Below are 25,367 nucleotides of genomic sequence, written 5' to 3' on the forward strand. Positions count from 1 at the left end.
CCCCGCCGCCCCCGCACCGCCTACAACTCCCGGCGTGCCTTGCGCCGTAGCGCCGCGCGCGGCGGCGGGCTCCGCGCGCGGGGGCTGCTGGGAGATTGAGGCGCGGCCGCAGGCAGGCGCGGGGCACGCCGGGAAGGCGGTGTCTCCCGAGCGGAACCCGGCAGTGGCGCTGGTGCGCGTGAGTCGCGTGTCCGGCTGACGTCACGGGACGGTGTGACGTCACGGGACGGTGTGACGTCACGGGCGGCGGGCAGGGAAGGAGCGGCTGTGGGTGCGGGTGCCCCTGTCCGGGCCGGGGCCCTCGGGAGCACGGCCAGGGAGCCGCGGGGGAAGCGCCGCAGCGGGGCTGGAGCTGCAAGAGCCCGGCAGGGTCACTGAGGCGTTAACCTGTGTCCCCAGCCCGCGGCACTGCTGCCACGTCCTGGCCTTCCCTGGGCAGCCCCTGCCAAGCCCTGACAACTTCTTCCGTCAATAAGTTATCATAATATCCACCCTGACCTCCCCTGGCCCAGCCTGGGGCCATTCCCTCTCCTGTCCCATTCCCTGGAGCACAGCCCGACCCCCCGGCTGTCCCCTCCTGGCAGGAGCTGTGCAGAGCCACAAGGGCCCCCTGAGCCTCCTTCGCTCCAGGCTCAGCCCCTGCCCAGCTCCGTTCTGTGAGAAATGTGTATTTTATGGTTGGCTTTTCGCAAGTATTAAAATGAATATTGTATGTGTATGTTAGAAAGTTATGCTGCATTAATTTTCGTAAATATAGTTTTAGGTTATAACATAATGTTAAAATAGAAACTATGCTATGCAAGATATTTGTTTAAGAAAGGACTTGCACCAGATAGGAGCCACAGGACACCTAAATCTTTCAGAGAAAGGGAATTTATTGCTCCCTTATCAGCAGAAAACTAACTTCTTCCCACCTGGCTCAGACTGGAAGACGGCATGAGGATTAAGAGGAAGAAGTTGACAGTGACCAGACAGAATCCTGTGTTTGAATGGAATTTATGCATCATGTTTGAGATGTATGAATATGCAACAGGCGATTGTTTTTAAGCGTTAATCCTCTGTTAACAGGGCTCCTTTTTGGGGCTTGTGTTACCCTGAAAAAGGTGCCCGGACATCTGTCCATATCTCTTTGTTTTTATTGTCTCATATTGTCCTAACCTCAAATGTTCAAATTTTATTATTTTAATTATATTACTATTTTTATAACCATTTTATTACTATCAAATTTTTAAAATTTCAAAACCAAATGATTGGCGTTTTTCACAATTCCCTTCCCTGACACGCCTGTGGTGCCCACGGGAGCCTGCCCAGGAGCAGAGCCTCGTGTCAGTGCCAGTGACTCCCCTTTATGTACCCCTCAAGCCAGCTCCAGTGGTGACATACTTATTCTTTCAAACTTCCTTTTCTGACGTGCCAGCTGTACAGAGGCAGGTCTGTAAACCCACAAGCAGGGTTAATGGGTGGTGACTCACTGTGAGCTCATTTCCTGAACGCTTAAAGCACATGCTCTGGCTGGTGGGGGCAGCAGGGACATCATTCCGTGACGTAATCCAGGATTTCACAGGACGCCAGGCATCAGTCCACGATGTAATCCAGGATTTCACAGGACACTGGACATCAGTCCATGATGTAATCCAGGATTTCACAGCACCTACTGACAAAATCCCATGAGGAAATTGAGTCTTGAGTACCTCAGCCTGGTGACAATTTGATACTTTTTGACTTATCTTCCTTTGTGCTTGGCCTCACCCACCTGTAACGGTGATAAACCCCCATCTCCAGTCACAGCAGGGTTGTGACAACACATCATTAATAACAGACTTAGACAATAATAGTGTTTGTCACTGGAAATCACCCAGGAAAATTAATCACTGCTTTGGAGCAGGGCTGGGATATCACACACCACCTGGAGAAGAGGAAAACTGACCCAAACAAATGCTTGTTGGGTAAGAGAGCTCTTTTGTGCCCTGAGAAAGGGAAAAGCTCTGCTCTAGGAAGCACAAAGAACGTCCTATGGAGCAGGTGGGAGCTCAGCAACAGAGCCCTGTCATGCTCCTGCCCTGTTCCAGCTCCCTGGCACTGCAGGTGGGTGGGAAAGGCAAAACCAGAAAACATCACTGAGGCTGATGGGAACTGCCAGGGCAGGAAAGCTCCAGCTGACAGCACAGGAGGCTGAGGAGAACAGGGGAGGGAGGGTTTTACACGCCCTTTGCTTCCTCCTACACAAGTGTCTGCTGTCACTGAGCCCCACAGACCTCTGCTCTGATCCACTTCTCCCCAGGCATGGCTCTGGCTCTGGGGTTCTCCTGGGAACTTCCAGAAAACACCAAGATGATTCCAGAGCTGGGTGTGTAAAGAAGACAGCGGTGCCCAGGACACAGGGAGAAAACCAGTGCCCTGAGCACCTCTGATGCACCCCAGCCACTGGGCAGGGCTCTGCCAGGGAAACAGAAATAGGGAATTCAGGCAGAAATCTTCCCTGCAGCAAATGAAGAGCTTGTAGATGTCAGAGTTTGTAGGAGCTGAGGCAGTTGGACAAGAGCAGGGCAGCGAGGACAGTCACTCCAAGGTTTACTCCAAGAGGAAAGTCATTTTGCTCAGGATAAAAGTTGTTCTGGTTCAACACTGCCCTATTTGCAAACACTGCCAAGCATCCAGGGTGGCATCTCTGAGCCCTGGTGTCCCACAGCTGTGTCAGGGGAAGTCCCAGCCTTGTGTCCCCCAGCAGTCACACTCAAGGCAGCTGGGTGGCTCTGCTCCATCCCCAGTGTAGCTGGATTCCAGCATCCCACTGAGCTGGGGGAATTTGGGAAGGGCAGGCCGGGTCTCCAGACAGGGCTGCTGAGCTGAAGGAGCTGCAGCCACACAGCAGCACCCCAAACAGACCTGAGTGCACAGGGCACAGAATGGCACCTACAGCGTGGGACTGAGGGGAGGGGAACAGGAAAAGGATATTTAGCCAACTACTTCCTGATCCTGTTCCCCTCCTGGGAGAGCAGAGTAGAACAAACACTGGGGGTAAATAAACTGCCCTTCCAAACAGACAGGAGCTTTCACACAAGCACGAGCACATCCAAGGAGGAAGGACCACCTGCATGTCCCCAGCTCATGCCAAGCACATCCCCCAGGGCAGGATGATCTGGGCAAACTGGTGATGAGGTCTCAGGACCTCTCTGCAGCCTCCTTCCTTATACTGAGTCACAACATGGAATCAAAGTGTGATTTGGGTTGGAAGGGACCCTAAAAATCATCTCATCCCACCCCCTGCCATGGCAGGGACACCTTCCACTATCCCAGGCAGCTCCAAGACCTGTCCAGCCTGGCCTTGGACACTGCCAGGGATCCAGGGGCAGCCCCAGGTGCTCTGGGCACCCTGTGCCAGGGCCTCAGCACCCTCACAGGGACGAATTTCTTCCTAACAGGACATTTAAATCTTCCATCAGCTTGAGGCCATTCCCCCTTGTCCTGTCACTCCAGGCCCTTGTGAAAAGTCCCTCTCCAGCCTTCTCATAAGCCCCTTTAAGTACTAAAGTTGCCACATTTCAACACATTCCCATCACCTCTTTTCCCATCCCTGTGCACCCCTGGAGCCTGGCTCCACCTTCTCCACCCCTTCTAAGAGGCAGGGACAAGACTTCTCCTTAGCCTCATGTAAATCCTCAACAACCCCTTCTCCAGCCTCCCTTGGAAGCCCTGAGCTCCATCTCCCACCCACCAACAGCTGGAGGTGCAGAAACATCATCAAAAAAGTGAAATGAGCAGAAAGTAAGTTAGGAAGTGAGTGAGCAAAGTGAACTGGTGGCAGACCCATGCAGACTGGACCTGTGTGACAGTGTCCCAGGAGTGACAGTGTTAGCCACCACTACACAGAGCACTCAGGGAGCACAGGGTACAGCCCTCTGCAAGCTGCTGGTTTTAAGAATTAAGGAAGGAGGCAAGAAGAACACCTTGAGGTTGGATCAGACCAGTCAGACCAGTAATGCTGGCCTGACTGCTGCAGTGGCCAGAACAGCCACAGGCAGGATTTCCATACCCAGGACTGACTGAACCTGCAGCACCTCTGGATAAACAGGCTGGGAGTGCAGCACTTTGCACACACAGAGACCTCAGCAGCTCATCACACCAGCTCACCTGGGAAAGCTCAGCTTGGCTTGCCCTACCCTGGGCGCAGGGAGAAAGTGTGGGGGAGCAGAGCATGGGGACACACATCCCAGCAGGCAGCAGGATGTGCAGGTCTGGCTGCAGATCCTTCCCCTAAAGCCAGAGCATCCTGGGGCAGTGGGAAAGCAGAGGCTGGGGGCAGTGCAGGAAGGAGCTGGCAGGGCACTGGAGCAGCAGCAGCAGCCCTGCCAGGGCTCCAGACCCACCCTGCACAATGGGAATTTTCACTTCCTGGGTTTGGTGCCCCATGCTGGCTTTGGGACTCCTGCTTAGGAAATCAGAGAAGCCAAGAGGACAGCAAACGTCCCAGTGACACCAGACTTGCCTGCTGCTCAACCACACCACCTCCCCGCTGAAACTGCTGACAAGCACTGAGCTGAGGGACGTAGAGGCTGGGGAGCAGCTGCCAGAGCTCCTCTGCAGCACCTGGCCCAGAGCTGACACTGGAACATTGGCTCCTGGAGGCATCACAGGTTTGCTGTGTGACCTGGCCAGGTCACCTCACCAAGCCCTTAGTGAACAGAGGGGTCACATTTAACTCTGCCCAGGGATTGACTCATTGCTGTCTAAGGCACTCAGAAATCCCTTGATCTGGGGAAAAACCATGAACAAACACTGTGGAGAGAACAGCACCCAGACAGAAGAGTCCCTCCACACACACACACACACACAGGTTCCCACACACTGACTCCACAGGTGAGGTCCAGAGTGTTTATAACTTGTAGTACAGACACGGTGATCTTTCTACTGAGACAGACAGAGAGAAGATACCAGACAGAAGTCTATTGGGGTATTTCTGAACAGTGTTCCCAAAGGATCTCAGGATGAACTTGCTTCCACTAGGAAGGATGTTTGCTCTCAGAAGGGCCACCCAAATACTGGGCAATACAGTTTTTAGGCCAGAAAAACCACAGATGGGACAGGCTGTGATTTGCAAAGCCACCTGATTTCAGCAGCTCTGTTTGTTGCAAGTTTGCATGGTCCTTCTTCTTCCCTGATTCAGGGATCTTTGTCTTTCTTGCCCTAAGCTGTGGTACAGAGGGACAAGAAATAACGGAGCCACCCTCTTCAGTGCCTTGTAGGCATCAGTGGCCTCCAAGCAGTCCTCTGCCCAAGGATGAGAGGAACCAGAGTGGAGATGGAAGCCATTCCCTCCCATACCCATCCTCCTCCCCAGAAGAGCTTTGGTCTTTTCCACAGGGATAAATTTGAGCACCAAGTCGGACAGTGCCAGCAGCAGCCCCAGCCACACGGTGGCTCCGGGCATTGTCACTCGGAGGTCTGGATGTACACGGGGACAGCCAGCATGGCGCAGGGCCCGTCCGAGGCCGTCTGCAGCTCTGCCAGGGCCAGGTTGGAGCCCATGCTGTTGGGCTGCCCAGGCACCAGCTCCGGGTCCGCAGCTCCTGACCCGCCAACCACGATGGACAGGACAGCATCTGACTCCTGGAAGGGCTCCTTGCTGGGGTTCCCCTCGGGGGAGCTGTCCCCGGCAGCGCCGTCCTTGAGCTCGGGCAGCCCCAGCGCGCCCGGCAGCGCCAGCCCGGCCTTGCGGCCCCGCGCCGCGCGCTTCTTCTGCGCCTTCCTGAGCTGCAGCTCCTTGTCCTTGGGCGAGCCCAGGCGGCACTTGTGGTCCCTCATGTACTTGTGGCGCGTGAAGCCCTTGCTGCACGTGGGACACCGGTATTTGTAGTTGCCGGTGTGCGAGCGCTGGTGCTCCACCATGTGGGCGCGGCGGCTGAAGGACTTGTTGCAGTACTGGCACTTGTGGATCTTCATCCCTGCACACAGAGGGAGGGGAGTTAGACCCAGCCATCCCCCAGGGAGAGCAGGACAGCTTTGTCTCCTCCTCCAAGGAGGTGCTCCCTGATCAAAGGCAGGAGACATTGTACCACACACAGTACAGCTGGGTGGCTGCAGCATCAATGTCTGTGTTTAACCATAACCATTTTACGACTTTGTAAAGTCAGAAAATGTCCTGAGCTGGGAGGGACCCCCAGGATCACCCAGCCCAGCCCCAGCCCTGCACAGACCCCCCAACAACCCCACCCTGGGCACCCCTGGCAGCGCTGTCCCAACGCTCCTGGAGCTCTGGCAGCCTCGGGGCCGTGCCCATTCCCTGGGGAGCCTGGGCAGTGCCAGCCCCTCTGGGGAAGGAAGAACCTTTCCCTGATCTCCAGCCTGACCCTCCCTGGCACAGCTCCAGCCATTCCCTGGCTCCTGTCACTGTCACAGAGAGCAGAGATCAGTGCCTGTCCCTTCACTCTCCCTCAGGAAGAAGCTGCAGACTGTAAATAAATATTCTTGCCTCAAGTAAGATATCACTAAAATATCACCAGAAAAACATGTTAATTGTGATGAAAATGCAAAACAATCTTGGAAGTATTGTTGTTTTCAGGTGTATTTAATAAATAAAGAAATTTTCACTTTTTTTTCCCCTCCAAAATATGGGAATGTACAGTCTGAAAGTACCTATAGCTGCACTATCAGCCCATCCCATCTGCTCCCACTCTGCAGGGCTTTGGGCACAAGGAAAGATGTCCAGTTTTACCCCAAGAGATAAAAGTCTGATTGTTCTCCCTGGGGCATGGGAATAAATAATGGGAATAAATGATTTGTCTTTATTAGAATTGGAAGCATAATTTTTAAACACAAGAAGGGAATAAAACCCCATGAGATCTTCTTTTGCATGTGTGATGGGATGGGGGAGGAGTGGACAGAGCACTCTGGGCATTCACTTGATAGCAAACAGACCAAATAATCCAGCTTAGCTCCTGAGTCTCATCTGCAGGCCCTGCCCACAGATTTTGTCTCAGAAACCAACCCAAAGCTTAGACATAATCCTGAATAGATACTCACTTAAACAGGCTTGCAGCAAAACAGAGAGAAAAAATCTGAAGCTAATAAATGATTGTTATTTCTCAGGCTTAGTCCCTATGTCACAAGCTCCTGCAGCACCACAGGGAATCCCAGTGACTGCATTCCCAACCACTCACCTGAATGGGACAGAATGTGAGCCTTCAGCTTGTCAGGCCTGTTGAACTCCTTATTGCAGCCTGTGTGGCTTCTGCAACAACAACAGATGCTGGTGAGATGTGGGACCCAGCTGAGGAGCAAGGCATAGACAGATCCCAGATCATAAAGACATCCATGACCCTTCTCCTTAGCAGCACCTAGATGTTTCTCTTGGTGCAGCCTCAGCAGGAATTCCACTGTTTCAGCCTTTCTGAGAGGGGCAAGGACTAAACAGGCTGCCACAGGGATGTGTGGCTTTTCCTAAACTACACATGGTCTGTGTCTCACTATGAATGCTCTCAAATGCAGCAGGCTCAAGATCCCAGCTGGAGACAGAAGCATTTTGGAAGGAGGTATGAGGTTGGTTGGAGCAGGGAGAAGCCAGTCAGCCTGGGCTATCTCAGAAAGTCCATGGCTGTGCCATGGATTTGGGACTGCACCTTCCAAAACTCAGTTCCTCTGGCTTGTACATTAGGTCCTGTGTTGGTACATATTTTTGGAGACATGGCAGTGAGAGCCCATCATCCAGGGAACCTCTATGGTCAAATAATGCTCCTTCTCTCTCTAGTGCTCCCCCCAGTCCTCCCATGAAGGCAGAGTTATTTTACAGGGCTGATGGAGCAATGCAATGTGGCCCTACAGGAAGTCAGGAACAAACAATTGGGACTTCAACAGCACGGTTCATTCAACAGCTCACAGCACACAGCATTCCAACCTCCCCAGGCAGCCTGGTGGGTGCCACAGTGTCCCCTCGGACACCTGCAGGGCACATTCCCCCCATCCCAAGCCCGTTCAGATATGTTGGCATGTGCAGACACACTACATACGAGAAGGGACATTTGTACTTCTTGAAGGGCTCGTGGATGAGCATGTGGCGCTTGAGCTTGTCCTTGCGATTGAACGCTGCGTCACACACCGAGCACTTGAAGGGCTTCTCACCTGGGGAGGAACACACCAGGGCTCAGGGACACTGCAGCCACACAGGCTGCTCTGGCCGTGCACAGCCCACCAGGCCAGCTGTGCCCACTATCAGCTTCCCTGCCCTGTGGATAGATCACACAGAATCACACAGAATTTGGTGGGAAAAGACCTTTGGAATCATAGAGTCCAACTTAGAACCTAACACCACCTTGTCAACTAGACCATGGCACTGAGTGCCACATCCAGGCTTTTCTCAAACACCTCCAGGGATGGTGACTCCACCACTTCCCTGAGCAGCCCATTCCAGTGCCCAATCACCCCTTCTGTGAAATTCTTCCTGATGTCCAGCCTAAACTTCCTGGTCAAGCTGGCACAGCTTAATGCTGTGTCCTCCTGTCCTGTTGCTGGTTGCCTGGAATAACAGACCTATGCCTACCAGGCTACAGGCTCCTGTCAGGGAGTTGTAGACAGCAATAAGGTCTCCCCTGAACCTCCTTTTCTCCAGGCCAAACAACCCCAACTCCCTCAGCTGCTTCTCAACAAAATAATAAATGGATGGGCACAACCCATGCTGCACACTGCTCCTGCTCTTCAGGGCCAAATTCCTTAGCTCTGCCACCACAGCAAGTGGGGAAGCCACCTGTGTCCCCCATTCCTAAGGAGTGCAGTGCTGGGCACCAGGCTGAACCACACCCATTGATCTGAAACCACGTTACTACAGATAACTCAGTCATTCCTGCCAGCAGGGCACGGGGCAGCTGGGGCTGTGGCACAGAGGGGGTGAGCACTGGCAGCAGGGGAGCCCTACCCGAGTGGATGTGGGCGTGCAGCTTGAGGTAGTGCTCCCGCCGGAAGAACTTCTTGCAGATCTGGCACTTGAACTTGCTGCCCCCGCCGTGCGTGGGGATGTGGCGGCGCAGGTACCGCTCGCAGGGGAACACCTGCAACACAGAGCTCAGAGGGGACACTGCAACACACACACACAGAGCTGCAACACACAGCAGCTCAGAGGGAACACTGCAACACACACACACAGAGCTCAGAGGGGACACTGCAACACACACACACAGAGCTGCAACACACAGCAGCTCAGAGGGAACACTGCAACACACACACACAGAGCTCAGAGGGGACACTGCAACACACACACACAGAGCTGCAACACACAACAGCTCAGAGGGAACACTGCAACACACACACACAGAGCTGCAACACACAGCAGCTCAGAGGGAACACTGCAACACACACACACAGAGCTCAGAGGGGACACTGCAACACACACACACAGAGCTGCAACACACAACAGCTCAGAGGGAACACTGCAACACACACACACACAGAGCTGCAACACACAACAGCTCAGAGGGAACACTGCAACCCACACACACAGAGCTCAGAGGGAACACCTACAACACACAAACACAGAGCTGCAACACACAAACAGCTCAGAGGGAACACCGCAACACACAAACACACACCTGCAGCACACAAACACAGAGCTCAGAGGGAACACCTGCACCACAAACACACAGCTCAGAGCTGGTTCCACACATGGGATATCACAGAGCTGGCACAGAGTGTGTGGCCAGGATAAAACACGTAAGAATCATGGAATGGTTTGGGTTGGAAGGGACCTTAAAGATCAACCAGTCCTGCTGCTGTAAGCAGGGACACTTTCCATTATCCCAGGCTGCTCCAAGCCCTGTCCAACCTGGCCTTGGACACTTCCAGGGATGGGGCAGCCACAGCTGCTCTGGGCAGCCTGAGCAAGAAGCTCAGTCACTGCTTTCCCAGGAAGGATGCACTGTGAAAACCTTCAGGACTATATAATAAAAGTATAGATAGGGCTTTAAAAACAGGCCAACAAAAATTCAAACCAGAAAAAGTGCCAAAACTTTCTTAAGAAACACATAAGCTGAAACCTTGCTGTCAATTGTGTAACACCACTGTGCTGAGGACCAGCATCTCAGAAGGATGCCAGCAAAGCCAGCAGTAGGATGGGCTGGGCAAGAATCCCCAGCAACTCCTACCTTCCCCAGAGTTAACTTCACTTTCTGCTTCCTCATAATCCGTTATCCAAGACTCCTGCTCTTGGAGCTGAGGGTTCCTGTCACCCTCAGAGCCCTTGCCAGGTATCCAGGCCTGGCTCACCGTGGTCAACACTCACCTTCTGGCAGTGAGGGCAGGGGAAGTTGTGCGTTGCTGTCTGCAGATGGTGCTCCAGGGCTTCTGGGGTGGAATATTTATTGACACACTTCACACACCTGCATGTGGAGAGAAAGCACAGAGCCTGTGAGCAAGGCTACTGCAGCAAACCCCACACCACAGGCAGACCTGCCCAGCCCAGCCACCTTCCAGGGTGATCTTTGACAGGACTGATACAGAAAATAACCACTCAGGTGCTTAAAACCTCAGCAACCCACATGCCAGTTCACACTCACACTTAGCAGCCTTTAGAGGGAGATGCTGGAAAACTGGGTGGAGAAGCCTTTAAATATTAGTGCACTTGCCACAGGCTGCCATGGGAGCACCCAGACTTGAGCACACATTCCACACTCCTTGCTTATGGAGATAAGCCTTAGGTAAGGACTTCTCTGTACTTCAAACAACTCCTTCCATCTTCATTGCTTGAAGACATCAGCCCCCAGAGAAGGAGCTGGGAGTGGGGACACGGCATGGCAGGGGTCCCACATCCTGGCAGTGCTTCTGCCAGAGGGCTCTGCCAAAGCTGACTGGCAGCAGGCACTGGGGACAGGCACCATCAGCAGGGAGGACAGAGGCACTCACACCCTGCTCCTGCTGTGAAACCCCTTCTCCTTAACTCAGACTAAAACCTCCTCAAGCTCAAGCCAGGTTCTGATCTCAGGGATCCCCACTACTGAGCTGCAGAACAAAGCTCTGTAGTGTGATGATAACTAGAAACCATGGTCTAGGCAAGAATTAGCAGATATTTATTCCATGAAGTTCCTAAGTGAGCCCAGTATCTCCTGGGCTTCCTACTCTCCCTGAACATTTCTATGGGCATTCCAAAAGCTACGTGGAGCTCTTTGTGGAACTCCTCACACTTGCCCTCCACTCTAGTAGAAAAGCTTTCCAAGGAACAGACCATTTTGCAGCAAAGGGATAGGAAACATTTTGCTGGGCACGGCTTCTACAACCCACAGGCCCTTTGTTGCAGGTGAAGAATCATAGAAAGCAGGATGGGAAGGGCCTCCCTGGCTCTCTGACCCAGCCCAGGGCAGGTTCAGCCATGTGTATTTGTCCTGGTTTAGAATCCTGGTTCCCTGGGAACTTCACTGCCTCAGCTAGCAAAAACTAACTAAAAGCGAAGGAGAGCTCTCTCACTGTCCATTCCACAGACAACACTGTCCAGGAGAATGATGGGAGGAGTGAGTGCAGCTTCTGCAAACAAACTGTGCACTACTTTTGTTGCCTGCCTTCACTGTCAGAACCAGTCTTAAAGGTGCAAAACTTAGTTCTGGGCTAAACAGATGAATGGGGATACAATTCAGCATCATAAAGTGACCCCAGGACCATCTCACTCTTGACTGGTGATAAGAGGAATTGCAGTCACAGGATCTTCCCACATAAGCAATCCCAGCTTTTCACTGTCATTCAAAGACTCCCTGGCCTTTCCAGTCTGGTGGAGGAACCCCCCATATGCCACCTGGGTGTCCAAAAGCACCACAGCCACTGGACACAGGGCCCCTGTCCCCTCTAAGGTCCCAGCAAGCATGCTCTGCACCCACTCACTGCTACAAGCCTTGAGAGCAGCGATTGTACTGTACTTGTAGACGGCCATGTCCTTCTTGGGGCTGTGCTGGGGCAGCAGGCTGTGCGAGTACTGGTGCACGCCCAGCTCATACAGCGAGGGGAAGTCCTTGCTGCAGAGGTGGCAGCGGTAACTCAGCTCCTCCTGGTGGCTCTTGATGTGCTCCAGGAAGGACTCCAGCTTCTGGAAGGTCTGGGCACAGGTCTTCACCACGCATTTGTACACCTGGGGAAAGGAGAGCAACTGGAGAGGCTCACCGTGGAAACAAGCAGGGAAAGCCCCCTGCCAATAGGCAGAACTGCCTTCCTTTCTGGAAAGAAGCCCACACTGTCAGGGCACACCCTGAGAAAGCAAGATGGGACAAAGGGGTGTTGATGTGATGGCCTGAAAGCACTCGAGTGGGTGGAACCACAACACCCCAGAAGTGATTATCCCAGGACCCAAGAGTTGCCACTTACACTGAAAATTTTGGACTTCACAGAATCATAAAGGTTGGAAAAGACCTCCAAGATCAGTGAGTCCAATCTTTGACAGAACACCACCTTCTTAACTAAAGCACAGCACCAAGTGCCAAGTGCAGTCAGTTACTGAACACTTCCAGGGAGGATGACTGCACCAGTTCCCTGGACAGCCCAGTCCAATGCCTGACAACCCTCTCAGTAAAGAAATTCCTCCTGATGTCCAACCTGAACCTCCCCTGGCACAGCTTGAGGCCATTTCCTCTTGTCCTGTCCCTTGTGGGAACAGAGCCTGACTCTCCCTTGGCTGCACCCTCCTGTCAGGGAGTTGTGGAGAATAAGAAGGTCCCCTCTAAGCCTCCCCAGCTCCCTCAGCCACTCCTTCTCTGCCTTACTCTCTAGAACCCTTGTCCAGCTCCACTGTCCTTCTGTGGACAGGCTCCAACACCTCCATGTCTTTCTGGAAGTGAAGGACCCAGAACTGGACACACTTCACTTCTTCGCTTCCTCTCTAGCCACCCAAACCTGCTTGGCTGAATTTCTCACTCAGTTTTCAAAGGAGTTTTCAAAGCCACTCAGCCACACAGCTACAACCCTGAGAGCTGAGCTGCATGTGAAGAACTGGCAGCTCTACAGACCAAAAAGCTCAGGTCAGACCCCGATAATGGGTGCATTATATGGAGCCAATCCCAATATTGCCACCCACCCAGGCCCCCTCTGTCCCTACCTGCTCGTTCTTGTGCTGTGTCATGTGTGATTTGAGCTGGAAGTAGGTGTTGAACTTGCTGGGGCAGAACTGGCACTGGTAAGAGCTGTCGATCAGGACAACCTGCTTGGCCTCCAGCTTGGCGGGCTCGCTCTCCTCCAGGGGGCTCAGCTCCTGCGGCGGGGGCGCCGCGTTCCGCGAGGGCTGCGGCAAACCTGCAGAGAGGGACAGTCCCAGCCTGCCGTGAGACACCTCTGAAACTGCTCTGCAAGCCCGTGCTGCCAGGACACACCAGGACAGCCCTTCCTCCCTTCCAAAGACACACTCTTTAGATCAGATGAATCTCACTAACAGGGCTGTTTAAAATTTGTTGACAGATTATTAACAGCTCTGACCACTCCATCTTCCCCTCCCTAGCCCATTCTCTTTTTGCAGGGATATAACTGCTCTGTGGAGCAGTCAGAACAGGCCTCCAGCAGTGAACCAGAGCCAGATTTACTCCCCCCACTGGCAGGAGACAGGAGGTAAGATGCAGCCAGTGGTTCACAGTCCATGATGCATACAGAGCTCCAGTTGTCCTTTGTCCTAGACAGGACATTGTCACTGCATTCTCTCCCCTACTAGGTCTGAGGCTACCAGCAGAAAGGGCATCCAGACACCAGCAAGGAGCTCTTCTCTGCCTCAGGTATTTACAGGTGGCCACTGTGGGTAGATCCAGCCTGGGCATGACCAGCACAGTGCACAGCCAGAGCACTGGGCTATCCTAAACCAGCAGCTGTCTGTCCCCTAGGCCAGAGCTGCCAGGTGTGCCTTGTGCACTGCCAAAATTGTACTGCCAGGGAGTGAGAGGGGCATGACACCTGGCCCTGTTTATGCACATACTGGGACAGAGTTTGGAGCCACTGTCTCCAGCAGCACCTGAACCCACCACGGGGGTATGAAATGATGCAGCTTCCAGCTGGAGCAGAGCAAATGCCACTCTTAATGTGAGATGCTAAACACTATCAAGGAATGCAAACAGCACACACAGCTCCTCTCCCTCCCTGTGTGGAGGTGCAGGGACCTGCAGCCTCCTCACACCACTGCTCTGCCCCACACACAGCATCCCCAGGCACCACACCTGTGCTCTCCTCGTCCTCAGGCTGGCTGGGGTTCAGGGCCATGACCTGCACAGTGATGGAGTTGCGGGAGATGGTGCAGCCCAGCCCTGGAGGCCACACTTTGTGGGTCTGCATGTGCTTCTTCACGTTGGACTTCTGGGCAAAGGCTCGGCCACACACGATGCACTGGAAGGGCTTCTCACCTGTGTGACTGAAGGAGAAGGCACAAGCTCAGCAGCTGGTGGAGGCAGGAGGCAGCCCCCAGGCAGGGCCTGTCGGGGGACAAGGACAGTGCTGGGCATTTGGTTTGGCAGGTCACACTGGACCCAGCAAACAAGGGCTTTGAGATCACATTCACCAGAGGAGGTGGATTGTGAGAGGCCTGGGGGAACAAGGCTGGTGCACAGACAAAACACCTCTGCAGCAACATCAGGGCATTCACTGTCAGGGTCCCTGCACAGACCTTGGGGACCTCATCACTGTCTCAAGGGTACAGGCTTTTCCTTCCCTGTCACCCTTCTCTCTCCTGCACACATCTCTTCTAGCTTGCAGCCCCCAGCCTGAATATGCTCTCCTTTGTCCATAGCAAAAAGGTTTTTCTACTCTGCCCTTCTGCTTCAAGAGAAAGTGAAGAGTCCAGGCTGGGAAGAGATGCAAAACCCACCACTTGTTCCTTCCCATCTGTTCTGAGTCCAGCTGACTCCACTGGGGAGAAAAACTGCAGATTTCAGCCTCCTCCTGCCAGGGAAAAGCTCTCTGATTAGAGCTCCCTGTATAGACACTGAGCCTGGCTTACACTTTGCTAACAGCAGCAAACAGGAAGGCTGCAGGTTGCTAGGCAGGGAGAGGAAAGGGAAGGGCAGAGGCAAGCAGTGGGAATGCTGCTACTCCAGTGATCAGGTGACAAGAGGTTTGGCTGTCAAGGTCTCATCAGCAAGGAAAATGAGCCTCCAGTCCCAGCACATAACCAGCATGAAGATTACATTCACAATACAGCCTTCACTCCAGCGGGAAAAGGTATCCTGGGGTGAGAAGAATGAAGAATCCCTCCCATTGCAGCACAGATTCTGGGACATAACAAACTGAGCTGCACAGACTCCCTCAGCAGGGCTGTGCCCCGCTCCAGCCCAGTCACTCTGCTGTGTGCAGGGCAGGGCACTGTTACCTCCTGATGTGCTGCTGCAGGTCAAAGTTCTTGGTAAAGGCCTTGTCACAGTATGTGCATTTCAGCTTGGGGGACTTGGGCTTGCCTGAAAGGAAGAGCACACACAAGAATGAGATCTCGTGGCACAGCCCTGTCCCCACAGCATCACAGGGCCCTCACCCCGAGACATGGCTGTTCAGGACCCAGAATAAAGAGCTTATAGGAAGATAAGATCTGCCTGGGCAGACTGGGGCGTGGTTATGGGCACAAACATTCATTAACACAGCCTGAGACAACTCTACAAATCCTGAGCAGTGTAGTCTGCTGGGGCAGGGCACTCTCCTCAGGCAACAACCACTGCCTTCCAGGGACCTTTCCAGCTACAAAGCACCAACCTTAAAGGTGCATTGGGAAAAGACACAGCATGAGTGAGAGGAAGTGCCTCAGCTCTGTCTCTGCTGTGAACCCCCCAGGTCATCCACCAGTTTCATGCAAGGCCATCATGTTCCCCTCCAGAGCTGCGCAGCCAATGCCACCCCTCAGGGAGCCTGTGGCCCAGCAGCCCACTCAGGACAAGCCCAGTGACCCTCAGGGCAGGGGCTGCAAGGGACTCACCTCCCTGCAGCCCACTCAGGACAAGCCCAGTGACCCTCAGGGCAGGGGCTGCAAGGGACTCACCTTCCTGCAGCCCACTCTCATTCTTGCAGCGGCGACTTTTGGCAGCAGCAGGGGAATCAAAGCCAACCACAGAGCCTCCTCCTGCACTGCTCAGGGGGGTGGGAGCACTGGTGCTCTTGGCCTTGAACCCCTGCTTCCCAGGGCTGTACACAGGGGGAGAGGGGTACACGGGGCTTTCCACACACTGGCTTGGCACCTGTGAGAGGGCAGTTCATCAGTGGAACACATTTGCTGCAGAGAATTATACCATGCCCTAACTCCCATCTCCACCACACCAGGCTGCAGTTGGGCTGGCTTTTCTTCTGCCAAACTGGATCAAATTCCTGGTTCACCAGGCCAACACTGTCTCTCTAACCAAAACTGGCACCCTGCACAGTGTGAAACTCTCCTGCTGAACATCAAAAAGCATCCAGAAGTTATTACAGCAGGAACAGGGCAGCAAAGAAACACTCTGAGGGAGATGCCTTGTGCCCCATCTATGTCTCTTGCCTGGAAGAGTATCTTATCCCTCTGGAGCAGGTTACCAGAAGGATCACTGCTGACCCTGTGGGTTCACTCCAGTCCTGAAGCAGGGATCCCCTGGTCCTGCTGCCTGTCCTGGCAGGACTGCAGAAGGGAAGGAAGGCACAAGGAAACTCCAGGTGCCAAAGCACAGCTGTTTATGTCAGCATCAAGATTAGGAAAGAACACTTAAGAGACAGAGTGATCAGTCTGGGGTGATAGTTTAAAGGCATTTCTGCTGCCCACCCTGATAAATTAACACTATTTATCCAACATCCCCATCCATTCCTGTCCACTGGCATTCCAGATCAGATTCCAGTTACACAGGTAAGGATGCCAAACCTCAGCCACACCCAGCAGCTCCTATTGTGAAGGGCAGTGCAAATGTAGAGACTGCAAACGGCTGATCCACCAGTAAATCCACACCTTGCCTGTGCCATTCTTTAGCAAAAGCCACCTTGACAAGCTCATTGAGATTTAGACTGGATTTTTCTCTCCACATAAGCTGAAGTGTGCAGTGTGATGCTCTGTGCTTCTACAGAAGGTGAGGCTTTCACCTGCACTCCCTCTCACTCCCAGCATATGGAGGTATCTCTTGGCTAGAAACAAATGTTCAGGTTTCCTAAGCCTGTGCCAGTCCTCTGTCTGTCTTAGCTATTTCTTCTGTTTTCACCTGGTTGCTGCCTTCTCGCAGAGAAAATAATTGTTGTCAAATAACCTAGCCCATCTTCCCACACTGTAATTCCACATTCCTCAAGGCCAGACTGGATGGGGCTTGGAGCAATCTGGTCCAGTGGGAGGTGTTCATCCCAAAGGCAGGGGATGAGCTTTAAGGTCCCTTCCAACCCAACCCATTCTGTGATTCTCTGAGGACAGATCCTTAGGGGCAGCCCTGGCCTTACCTCCATGGGCGGGTAGGGCTGCATTCCCAGGGTCTGGATCTCCACGCTGCTGGAGGCTGCCATGGGAGCAGGGGCGCTGTACACCTCCACCACGCCGCTGCTGGGCTGCCCGGGAGCGCCCAGGCTCGGCGGGGGAGGCGGAGGCTGCGGCGGGGGCGGCGGCGGGGGCGGCGGCGGCGGAGGGGGCTGGGACAGGTAGCCAGCCCCAGCGTGCATACTCATGCTGCTCTGCAACCAGAGACACCACACGCTGGAATCGCGGCAGCCAGGAGCTGGGGGGCTGCTCCCTCACACACACTCCCCATCCCAATCTGCCTGCAGGATGTCTTAGCACAGCACAGCACATCCAGCTGGCAGGCTGGACCACTGTGCTGGAGGCCTGGAGTCACCTGTGGGTACACATTGCCTCCTCCAAAACCCAAGCCCTCAAGCCCCACTGCTTTTATTGATTTGTTTTTAAAGCTTTTAATCCTTCTTGTTACAAGGAATATTTTCAGAGCATGGAGAGCATGTACAGCCCAGCCAGTCTGGGGAGAGCCCAAACAACACTCCCAGGAGGAAATGAATCCATGGAGTAAGCTGACAAGGGCCCTGGAAGCCAATCACGACATGGGGACTCACAAAAAGCTGGAGAGACCACATTACAAAGATCTGAGCATGCAGCAACAAGCAAGTTTGTGAGCAACACCAAGCTGTGTGGTGCAGTCAAAACACTGGAGGGAAAGAAGGGGCATCCAGAGGGATCTAGACAGGCTTGAGAGGTGTGTTTGTGTGAACCTTGGGGAGTTCAACAAGACCAAATGCAAAGTGCTGCACCTGGATCAGGGTGACCCCAAGCACAGATGGGCAGTGAGTGGATTGAGGGTAGCCCTGGGGGGAAGGACTTGGGACTGCTGGTGCATGAGAAGCCCAACATGACCCAACTGTGGGCACTTGCAGCCCTGAAAGCCAACCATGTCCTGGGAGGCATCCTCAGCAGTGTGGGCAGTATCCCTGGAAGTGGTCAAGGCCAGGCTGAACAGGGCTTGGAGCAACCTGGTCTAGTGGAAGCTGTCAGTCCCATGGCCAAGGGGTTGGAATTGGGTGAGCTTTACCCATGGCTCCCTGGATCCACACGTGCCCCTCACCTGCACTGGGGGCTGCACGGCTGACATGGGCTGGTCCAAGGAGGTGAAAGCAGACATGGCTGACATCAGCACCTCGTCACTGACCAAGATGTTCCCCTGCACCAGAGTCTGAATCAAAGGTGATGGGGGAACTGTGATGTATGTAGAGATTTGCTGAAAGAAAAGAAAGATACACTGTTAACCAGCAACAGGACAAAACAATAGCTAAAAAACAATGACACTGCTTTTTCCTGAGCCTCAGGATCTCTGCTTTCACTGCCTCTGGTCAGCAGTGAGCCACAGTAATTATCTGCAGCTTCCTGCTGAGCCTGTGGCAGTTCTTAGCTCCACAAATGTTATTCAGAAAGGAGGAAAAAAATATCTCAGTGGCTCAGAAAGTGGCCATTGGCTGCAAATCAAATCAGGGTTATTAAACAAGATCTGCAGGACAAACTGGTCACGGACAAGTTCAGGCCTCTCCTGGGTGCTTGCCCCAGCAAGGGAAGGTGGAAAACTCAGGGAGGCTGCTCTGGCTCAGACAGTGAATGTCAGGCTCATCTCTTCAGACTGGACTCAGGTTATAGCAGGGGAGGGGGGCTGTTGAATTTCTTGGCAGTAAATAATCTGTGTTTACAGCCCTGTGAAGAAGCACCATCCACTGGGACTACATTAACTTGCAAGAAGCAGCTTGTTTGTAAGTACTTGAGAAGCCACAACTGCAGGCATATTACATGTCATGCACCAGGGACTCCCACTGGAGGATCCTCTAGGGAACAAGAATTACTCCAGAGGGATATTCCCCCAACAGCCATCACACCACATTACATGGGCTTGTTTGCAAGAGTGAGACAGAAGGGATGCAGGGACAGAGCTGCTCCACTTCTGCCCAGGAGCCAGACCATGGCCCAGGGGACAGCTAGAGCACTGTGAGAGTGCACCCAGGCTTGTGGCCAGGCTCTGACACTGGGGCTGTTCAGTAGAGCCAAGGTCTGGCTGCAGCACAGACAGAACATGAAACCCCTTCTGTTCTGTCCTGAAAAAAGGCTGTCAGACACTCCTGCTGGAGGACACCTCACTGCAGAGGGCCCCACTAACCGTGAGGTGAAAAGCCAACAAAGGGACAACAGCTGAGCCTCCTAGGAAAGAGCTCAGTCATGAGACACCACTGGATCTAAAACCATCACCCCAATGCCCCCCAGCCCCAAATCCCAGCAGCAGAGCCTGTGCCTGCAGCACGGTACCTGGCGGGCAGCACTGGGAGCCTGCTGCACCGAGGTGATGGACGGGGTGTACACACTGTTGGTGGCCAGAGACACCGAGGAGAGGGACGGGGCACTGCCCTGGCACTGCTCTCTCTTGTGGGTCATGAAGGCTGGCAGGGAGTTGAACTGCTTCTTACACTTCCCACACAGGAACACATCTTCGTCATCTGCAATGAAGGAGAGCAGAGCTTCAGGCCTTCTCCTGCACTCCCCAGTGCTCCACCCAGCACCCAGTGCAGGGGAACAGGCACCTTTGGATCTCAGCACCTCGAGGACATCCTTGTCAGGAGAGGGCAGCTGCAAGGGCCAAGATGTCCATCCTCCTCTCCCTAAAACCAAGTGATGTGACTGAGCCCATCTCAGCCCTGCTCCCACACACAAACCCCACTGTCTCCCTGGGTCACACTACTCCTGTCTGTCTTCTTATCCCAAATACAGGAACAACCAACCTTGCTCCTGTAGCACTCTCTGCTTTTAGCCAAAGCAGTTCCTTCCAAAGCATCAGCATTATGCTGGCTGAGGCAGATTTTATCACTCAGGTTGCACAAAGCACAAGAAGTACCTTGGATAAGGGCACAGAGCCACTGTCAGCTTGTGTCCTAACACTCCTCCACAACACTGCTGGTTTTTGGCACCTATGCCTGACATTAGAAGCAGAAAGAAGACAACCCAGTAACATGTCCCAGCTGAAATCTGCAGTGCTAGCAAACCAACACCATGTGCACTCCATCCAGGCAGACTCACAAGGCTGTTTCCCTGTCTGAGTCACAGCCTGAAGGTGATCATTTTTGGGAACACAGACTGTAACTCCTTGGGGGATAACTCCCCATCCACCCAGCACATTCTAGTCCAGCACCGTGATGGTCCACATGCACATAAATGACCAGTGCCCATATTCATTCACACAGAGATGTTCCAGGAGTGCTTGAGCATCTCTAGAGGAGAAGGAGTGGATATGAAATAAAAAACATGAACAGTAACAGGAACTAGATGTGGGCACAGTGTCTTCTCCCGCTCTTTGTGTCTTTATTGGAAGCTCACGGCCAAGTCTGTTGTCATGACTGTCTCCAAAAACATCACTGCTCACTTGGGCACTTGTCCCTTCGTCCTGCTCTGTCTGGTCCTGCTGAGGGCTCACATCACTCACAGCAGTACCCCGCACACCCAGCTGTTGTGCCAGCTGTGCATGCTGCAGGGGAGACGTGCAGCCCTCCTGCCCTGCCCTGTGTCCCAGTGCCAGCAGGACTCACCCATGGGCTGGATGGCGGCGGAGGAGTTGACATTGGGAGCAGACGGGTCCGTGACACCTCCTTGCCCGTCCAGTAAGGACTGCACAGCCAGCACTGTCTGATTGTCCATCCCTGAAAGGAGACACAAGCGTGGATGGTGAACTGAACACAGCCACACAGGGGTGTTTGGGCACTGGGAGCTCTCCTGAAACACTCTCCAGCTGCTGCTCCCTCCTTCCTGAGCCACTGTCACCTTGTCACCCTCTACTCCACAGCACTGCTACCACACAACAGCAGCACTCCCACCTCTCTTCAGAGGTCCTTTAGTGCAAACAGAGAAGGGAAGAAGAGCAAGGAAAGCCAAAAGGGGGTTTGGGTTTAGGCATCTGCTGCACAAAGGAAGGATGCTTATAGCACTGGGTACGAAAAGAGCTGAGAATGTCCCAGGAAGTGTGGGGATGTCACAGGGCAGAAGCCTGGGTGGGACTGCCCAGGGCTGCAGCACAGACACCCAGCTTGGGGCACACAAAATCCTTGTGTGCAGCAGCTCTCCCAGCAGCAGTGTCACAAATGCCTCCCTGTTTTCAAGGCCAGCATTCCCAGATCTGATCAGACACAGGGCACACACACCCAGTCAGATTTGTTGTTACAATCAGCTTACCTGCTTTGGCACAAACATTTTTCACTACAGCTAAAACGTTTTAAAATATTCCAGATAAATACAGAAGATTGGGACTGCTCACCTAGGGAGACAACCTGGCCAGCAGCACGGGACTGTGGATTAAACATGACATACTCTATTTTGAAAGTGAATGTAAAGACACAAAGGACAACCTGATTTGGAGAGAAAAAGAGCAAAAAGGAGTGATTTTCATGCACCACTCCTTCCTATCACTCTTTTATGACACAGAACTCACAAAGGAAGCAAATGACACAGCAAAGTTGTATGTTATATCTTGTGGATTAAAGAAGAGAAGAAAGCTGGGGAGTTCTCAGGTGGTTTTTCACTTCCAGATCTTTGCAAAATGAAACTGCAAAGCTCTGAACTCAGAGTTATGTGCCACAGGACAGGAAAATCAATCAGTCGGATCACTCCTCAGCAGTGAGGTGAGGACTGTGCTGAGATGAGGGGAGGTTGCTCAGCAGACAGCAGCAGGAAAGACAGTGAAGCACCACAGCAGATCACAGGAAAAGGGACCAGCAGAGCAGGAGCATCCACCTCCCCAAGTTCCTCTCCTAAAATTTCTCCTGAACAACTGGAATGTTACCCTCTTGATGGGGAATACTCATTTAAATGACAGCCTTTTAAAGCTACCCTGAATACTCATTTCTCCTGCATTCCCAGTGTGAAGAATGTCACATTAAGATTCTGTGAACACCTTTCTCATCCTCTCACTGAGGAGATGCTGCAAACCTTGCTTGTGTGCCCGGGACAGAGCAGGGCACCATCCTCCAAAGGCACAAGCAGCTGCTGGAAGGCAGCAGATCCCACTAGATCACACACTGCCATCAAATTCCCACCATGCCTATGGGAAGCCGTTCACACAGATCACAGCAAAGCTGCAGGTCCAGTTCAGCAAGCCTTGGCTTGCAGGGATTGCTGGAGCCAGCCCTGCAGCTCAGCCCCAGCGGGAGAACACGGCTGAACAGTGCTGGGAGGATCTCCTCAGTGCAGCCAAAGCCCTGCTCTAAAATACACCTCCCCCTGCACAAAGAACTCTGGTCAACTGCAAAGGGAGCGCTGCAGGCTGCTGATGGCACAGCCAAAGCACAGAGTGGCATCCAGCAGTGCTTCTCCAGCAAAAATAAGCTAGGAGGAAAAGAAGCATCAAAAATCCAGGTGAAGTATAGCACGGGGATAATTATGACTGCACAAACAGTGCCACTCTTGATATGCCTGGCATTGGGCAACTGGCTTTCCTTCTGGCACTGAGTCAGATCTTCCAAGGAAAAAAGCCAAACAATTGCCTTGATGGCACGAGGAGGAAGCAGCTCCAGGAGAGGCTGAGAGCTGAACACAACGATGCAGCAACACTGCCAGTGTTGCACTCAACCTCTTGATGGAGAGAAATGGCCCAGGAAAACAGAAATATTTATTTGGCAATTCAGAGCCCCTGCACTTCACTGAGGAACTGCACACCACCACACTTCCCAGAGGGAAACCCCTGAGGACATGGCTAGCAGCCCATGGAGACAAGCTGGCAGCTCCATGATGCCAGTCACAGCCATGCACAGACTCCAGGAGAAAGCTCTGGATGGATCCTGCCCTGCCCACAGCCAGCACCAGCCTGCAGGACACTCTTCAGCCATGGAACTGAAAAATCCCAGCTCCCTCTCTCCTGGCAGCAGCAGGAGCTGAGGGGCCCAGAGCCTGACAAAACCAAAGTGTTTTGGGGAAGCCAAGATAAAAGCACAGGACTACTGATGATCTGTGCTTTTTTTCTTTCCTTTCGAATTCTCTCAGCTGGAGATGAAGCAAGACTGTCCATGTCACCCAGGTGCTAATTTGTCCCTGTGATAAAGCCTTTTTTTCTGACAGGAGCACCAGGTGCTTTAGTGACAGGTGAAGATGCACCTGTGCCCTGCAGCACCCTGAGACCAGGCTGCTCCAAGAATGCCAAGTCACCATCGACTTGTAATCCAATCAACAAGACAAAACAAACAAGCTCAGGCGCTAAAAGCTGCCAATTGCTGCGGGCTTAAAAAACCCCCACTCTTTTTCAATTTGCTAAAAAGCTTTGCTGTCCTAAATGCTGCAGGGAAACTAACACAATGAGAAGCTGACTGCAGGGAGGAAATAGGGACCTGAGTCTACACGGGGTGCTGGCAAATGCACCAAGTAACCTGAGAAAATAGAGAAAAAAATATTTATTCTCTGCTCCACTCTCTGCTGCTGTCGTCACAGGTGATATTCAAAAGCACAGGTAACAATCCCAATGTCACACCTTCCAGGTAGTGGTGTCTCCTCATGTAATCCAATTTAGGAAATCAATGCCCATGAAATAGTTTCTCTCCAAAGAAAGCAGCCCCTAGCCCAATGTCAGCCTGCCACGGCTTAGCACAGCATCCTCGGATGGCACCTGGCTGGAACAGTGTCCCAAGGTGAGATGTATTTGAGCACAACCTATTCACCCACACAACTGCCCGGGCTGTGCCAAAGAGCACAGCCACCCCTCAAAATGCACATGCAGGGGCCAGCACCCAGCCAGGCACTATCCCTGGGGCTGGCACGGAGCACGGCACAGCAGTGGGATGGCACTGCCAGCCCGGGGGCACGGGGGACCCCAGCATGCAGCGACACGGGACGTGCAGGAGTGGAGAGAGTGCCCTGGGCATGGTGGTGCTGCTTCCTGGGCACAGCGACAGGGGTGACGGGAATGTCGTGGGGGCACAGGAGCGGGGAGGGGCTGCGGGGGCGGGATGGGGATGGAGCGTGCAGGAGCAGCAGGAATGGGATGGAGTGTCCAGGAGCAGCAGGGGCAGCATGGGGATGGAGGGTCCAGGAGCAGCAGGCACAGGAACACGGTAGGAATGAGGCGCCCCAGAGCAGCAGGCGCAGAGCAGGGAAGGCATGGGCTGCCTTGGGCCGTCGGGCACCGGCCCAGGGTAGGGACGCGGTGCACCGAGCACAGGGCCCGCGGTTAGCGAGGGCCGCCCGGCGCACAGGGCACTGCCGGGCGGAGCGGGGATGCGGCGGCGCACCGGCGGGAGGTGGCACGGGGCCGGGGCACCGGAGGTGACAGCGTGCCGCAGGGAGCCGCGGACGCCGTGGGGAGCCGCGGGCTGCGGCGGGGGCTGCAGCCGCGCCTGCCGTGCGGGCAGCGGAGGAGCAGCGCGGGAGACAGCCCGGGGCTACCGGGAGCGCCACACGCCGCGCCGGGCCGGGCCTCACGGGGCGGCCCCGCGGCGGCTCCTCGACCCCCGCGGCGGCAGCGCTGGACAGGGGGAGCTCGGAGGAGCGGGGGTCGCGCACCCCGGCTGTGGCCGCGGCCCGGGAGGTGCCGGCGCGGCCCCGGTCTGGCCCCGTTACCTTCCAGCGCCTCGAAGATCGCCTGCGCCATCTTGGAGCGGCGGCGGCAGCGGCGCCGCCAGGGGGCGCCCGCCGCCCGCTACGGGCCCACAGCGCGGGAGAGGCGGGGGGGCCGGGGCGGGGGATCGTGTTCAACTCGGGGCGAGGCACCGGGGCAGCGGCACTGCCGCAGACCGGGCAGGGACCGCCCGGTGGCCGCCACCGCCCTGTTCGGGCTCCCGGCGCGGCCGCGGCAGCCACGAGGCCCGGCCCATGACCGGGCTGTGCCGGGCCGGGCTCACAGCGGCGCCCGCCGCCCTCACGGAGCGGGTGGGCGGGACGCCTCGCTCAGCCCCCATTGGCTGCAGGGCAGACTCTCGGCACCAATGAGAAGGTGAGGTGG

The 25,367-nt window shown here is 54.3% G+C and overlaps 1 protein-coding gene across 1 annotated transcript; it reads right to left on the minus strand.

Annotated features, from left to right (window-relative positions):
• Nucleotides 1-4,858: 4,858 nt before the first annotated feature.
• Nucleotides 4,859-25,304, minus strand: ZNF341 (zinc finger protein 341). The gene is made up of 15 exons (XM_064391449.1): nucleotides 24,986-25,304; nucleotides 20,977-21,087; nucleotides 19,706-19,893; nucleotides 18,486-18,638; nucleotides 17,359-17,586; nucleotides 15,956-16,151; nucleotides 15,299-15,383; nucleotides 14,154-14,344; nucleotides 13,055-13,248; nucleotides 11,886-12,094; nucleotides 10,265-10,361; nucleotides 8,906-9,038; nucleotides 8,004-8,115; nucleotides 7,158-7,228; nucleotides 4,859-5,942 (listed from the first exon to the last, which is right to left on the minus strand). Exons 1-15 carry the CDS (start codon nucleotides 25,014-25,016, stop codon nucleotides 5,431-5,433), a joined length of 2,511 nt encoding a protein of 836 aa, XP_064247519.1. The 5' UTR covers nucleotides 25,017-25,304; the 3' UTR covers nucleotides 4,859-5,430.
• Between the last annotated feature and the right edge of the window lie 63 nt (nucleotides 25,305-25,367).

Source organism: Passer domesticus, chromosome 16, assembly GCF_036417665.1.
Source record: "Passer domesticus isolate bPasDom1 chromosome 16, bPasDom1.hap1, whole genome shotgun sequence".
NCBI classification, from domain to species: Eukaryota; Metazoa; Chordata; class Aves; order Passeriformes; family Passeridae; genus Passer; species Passer domesticus.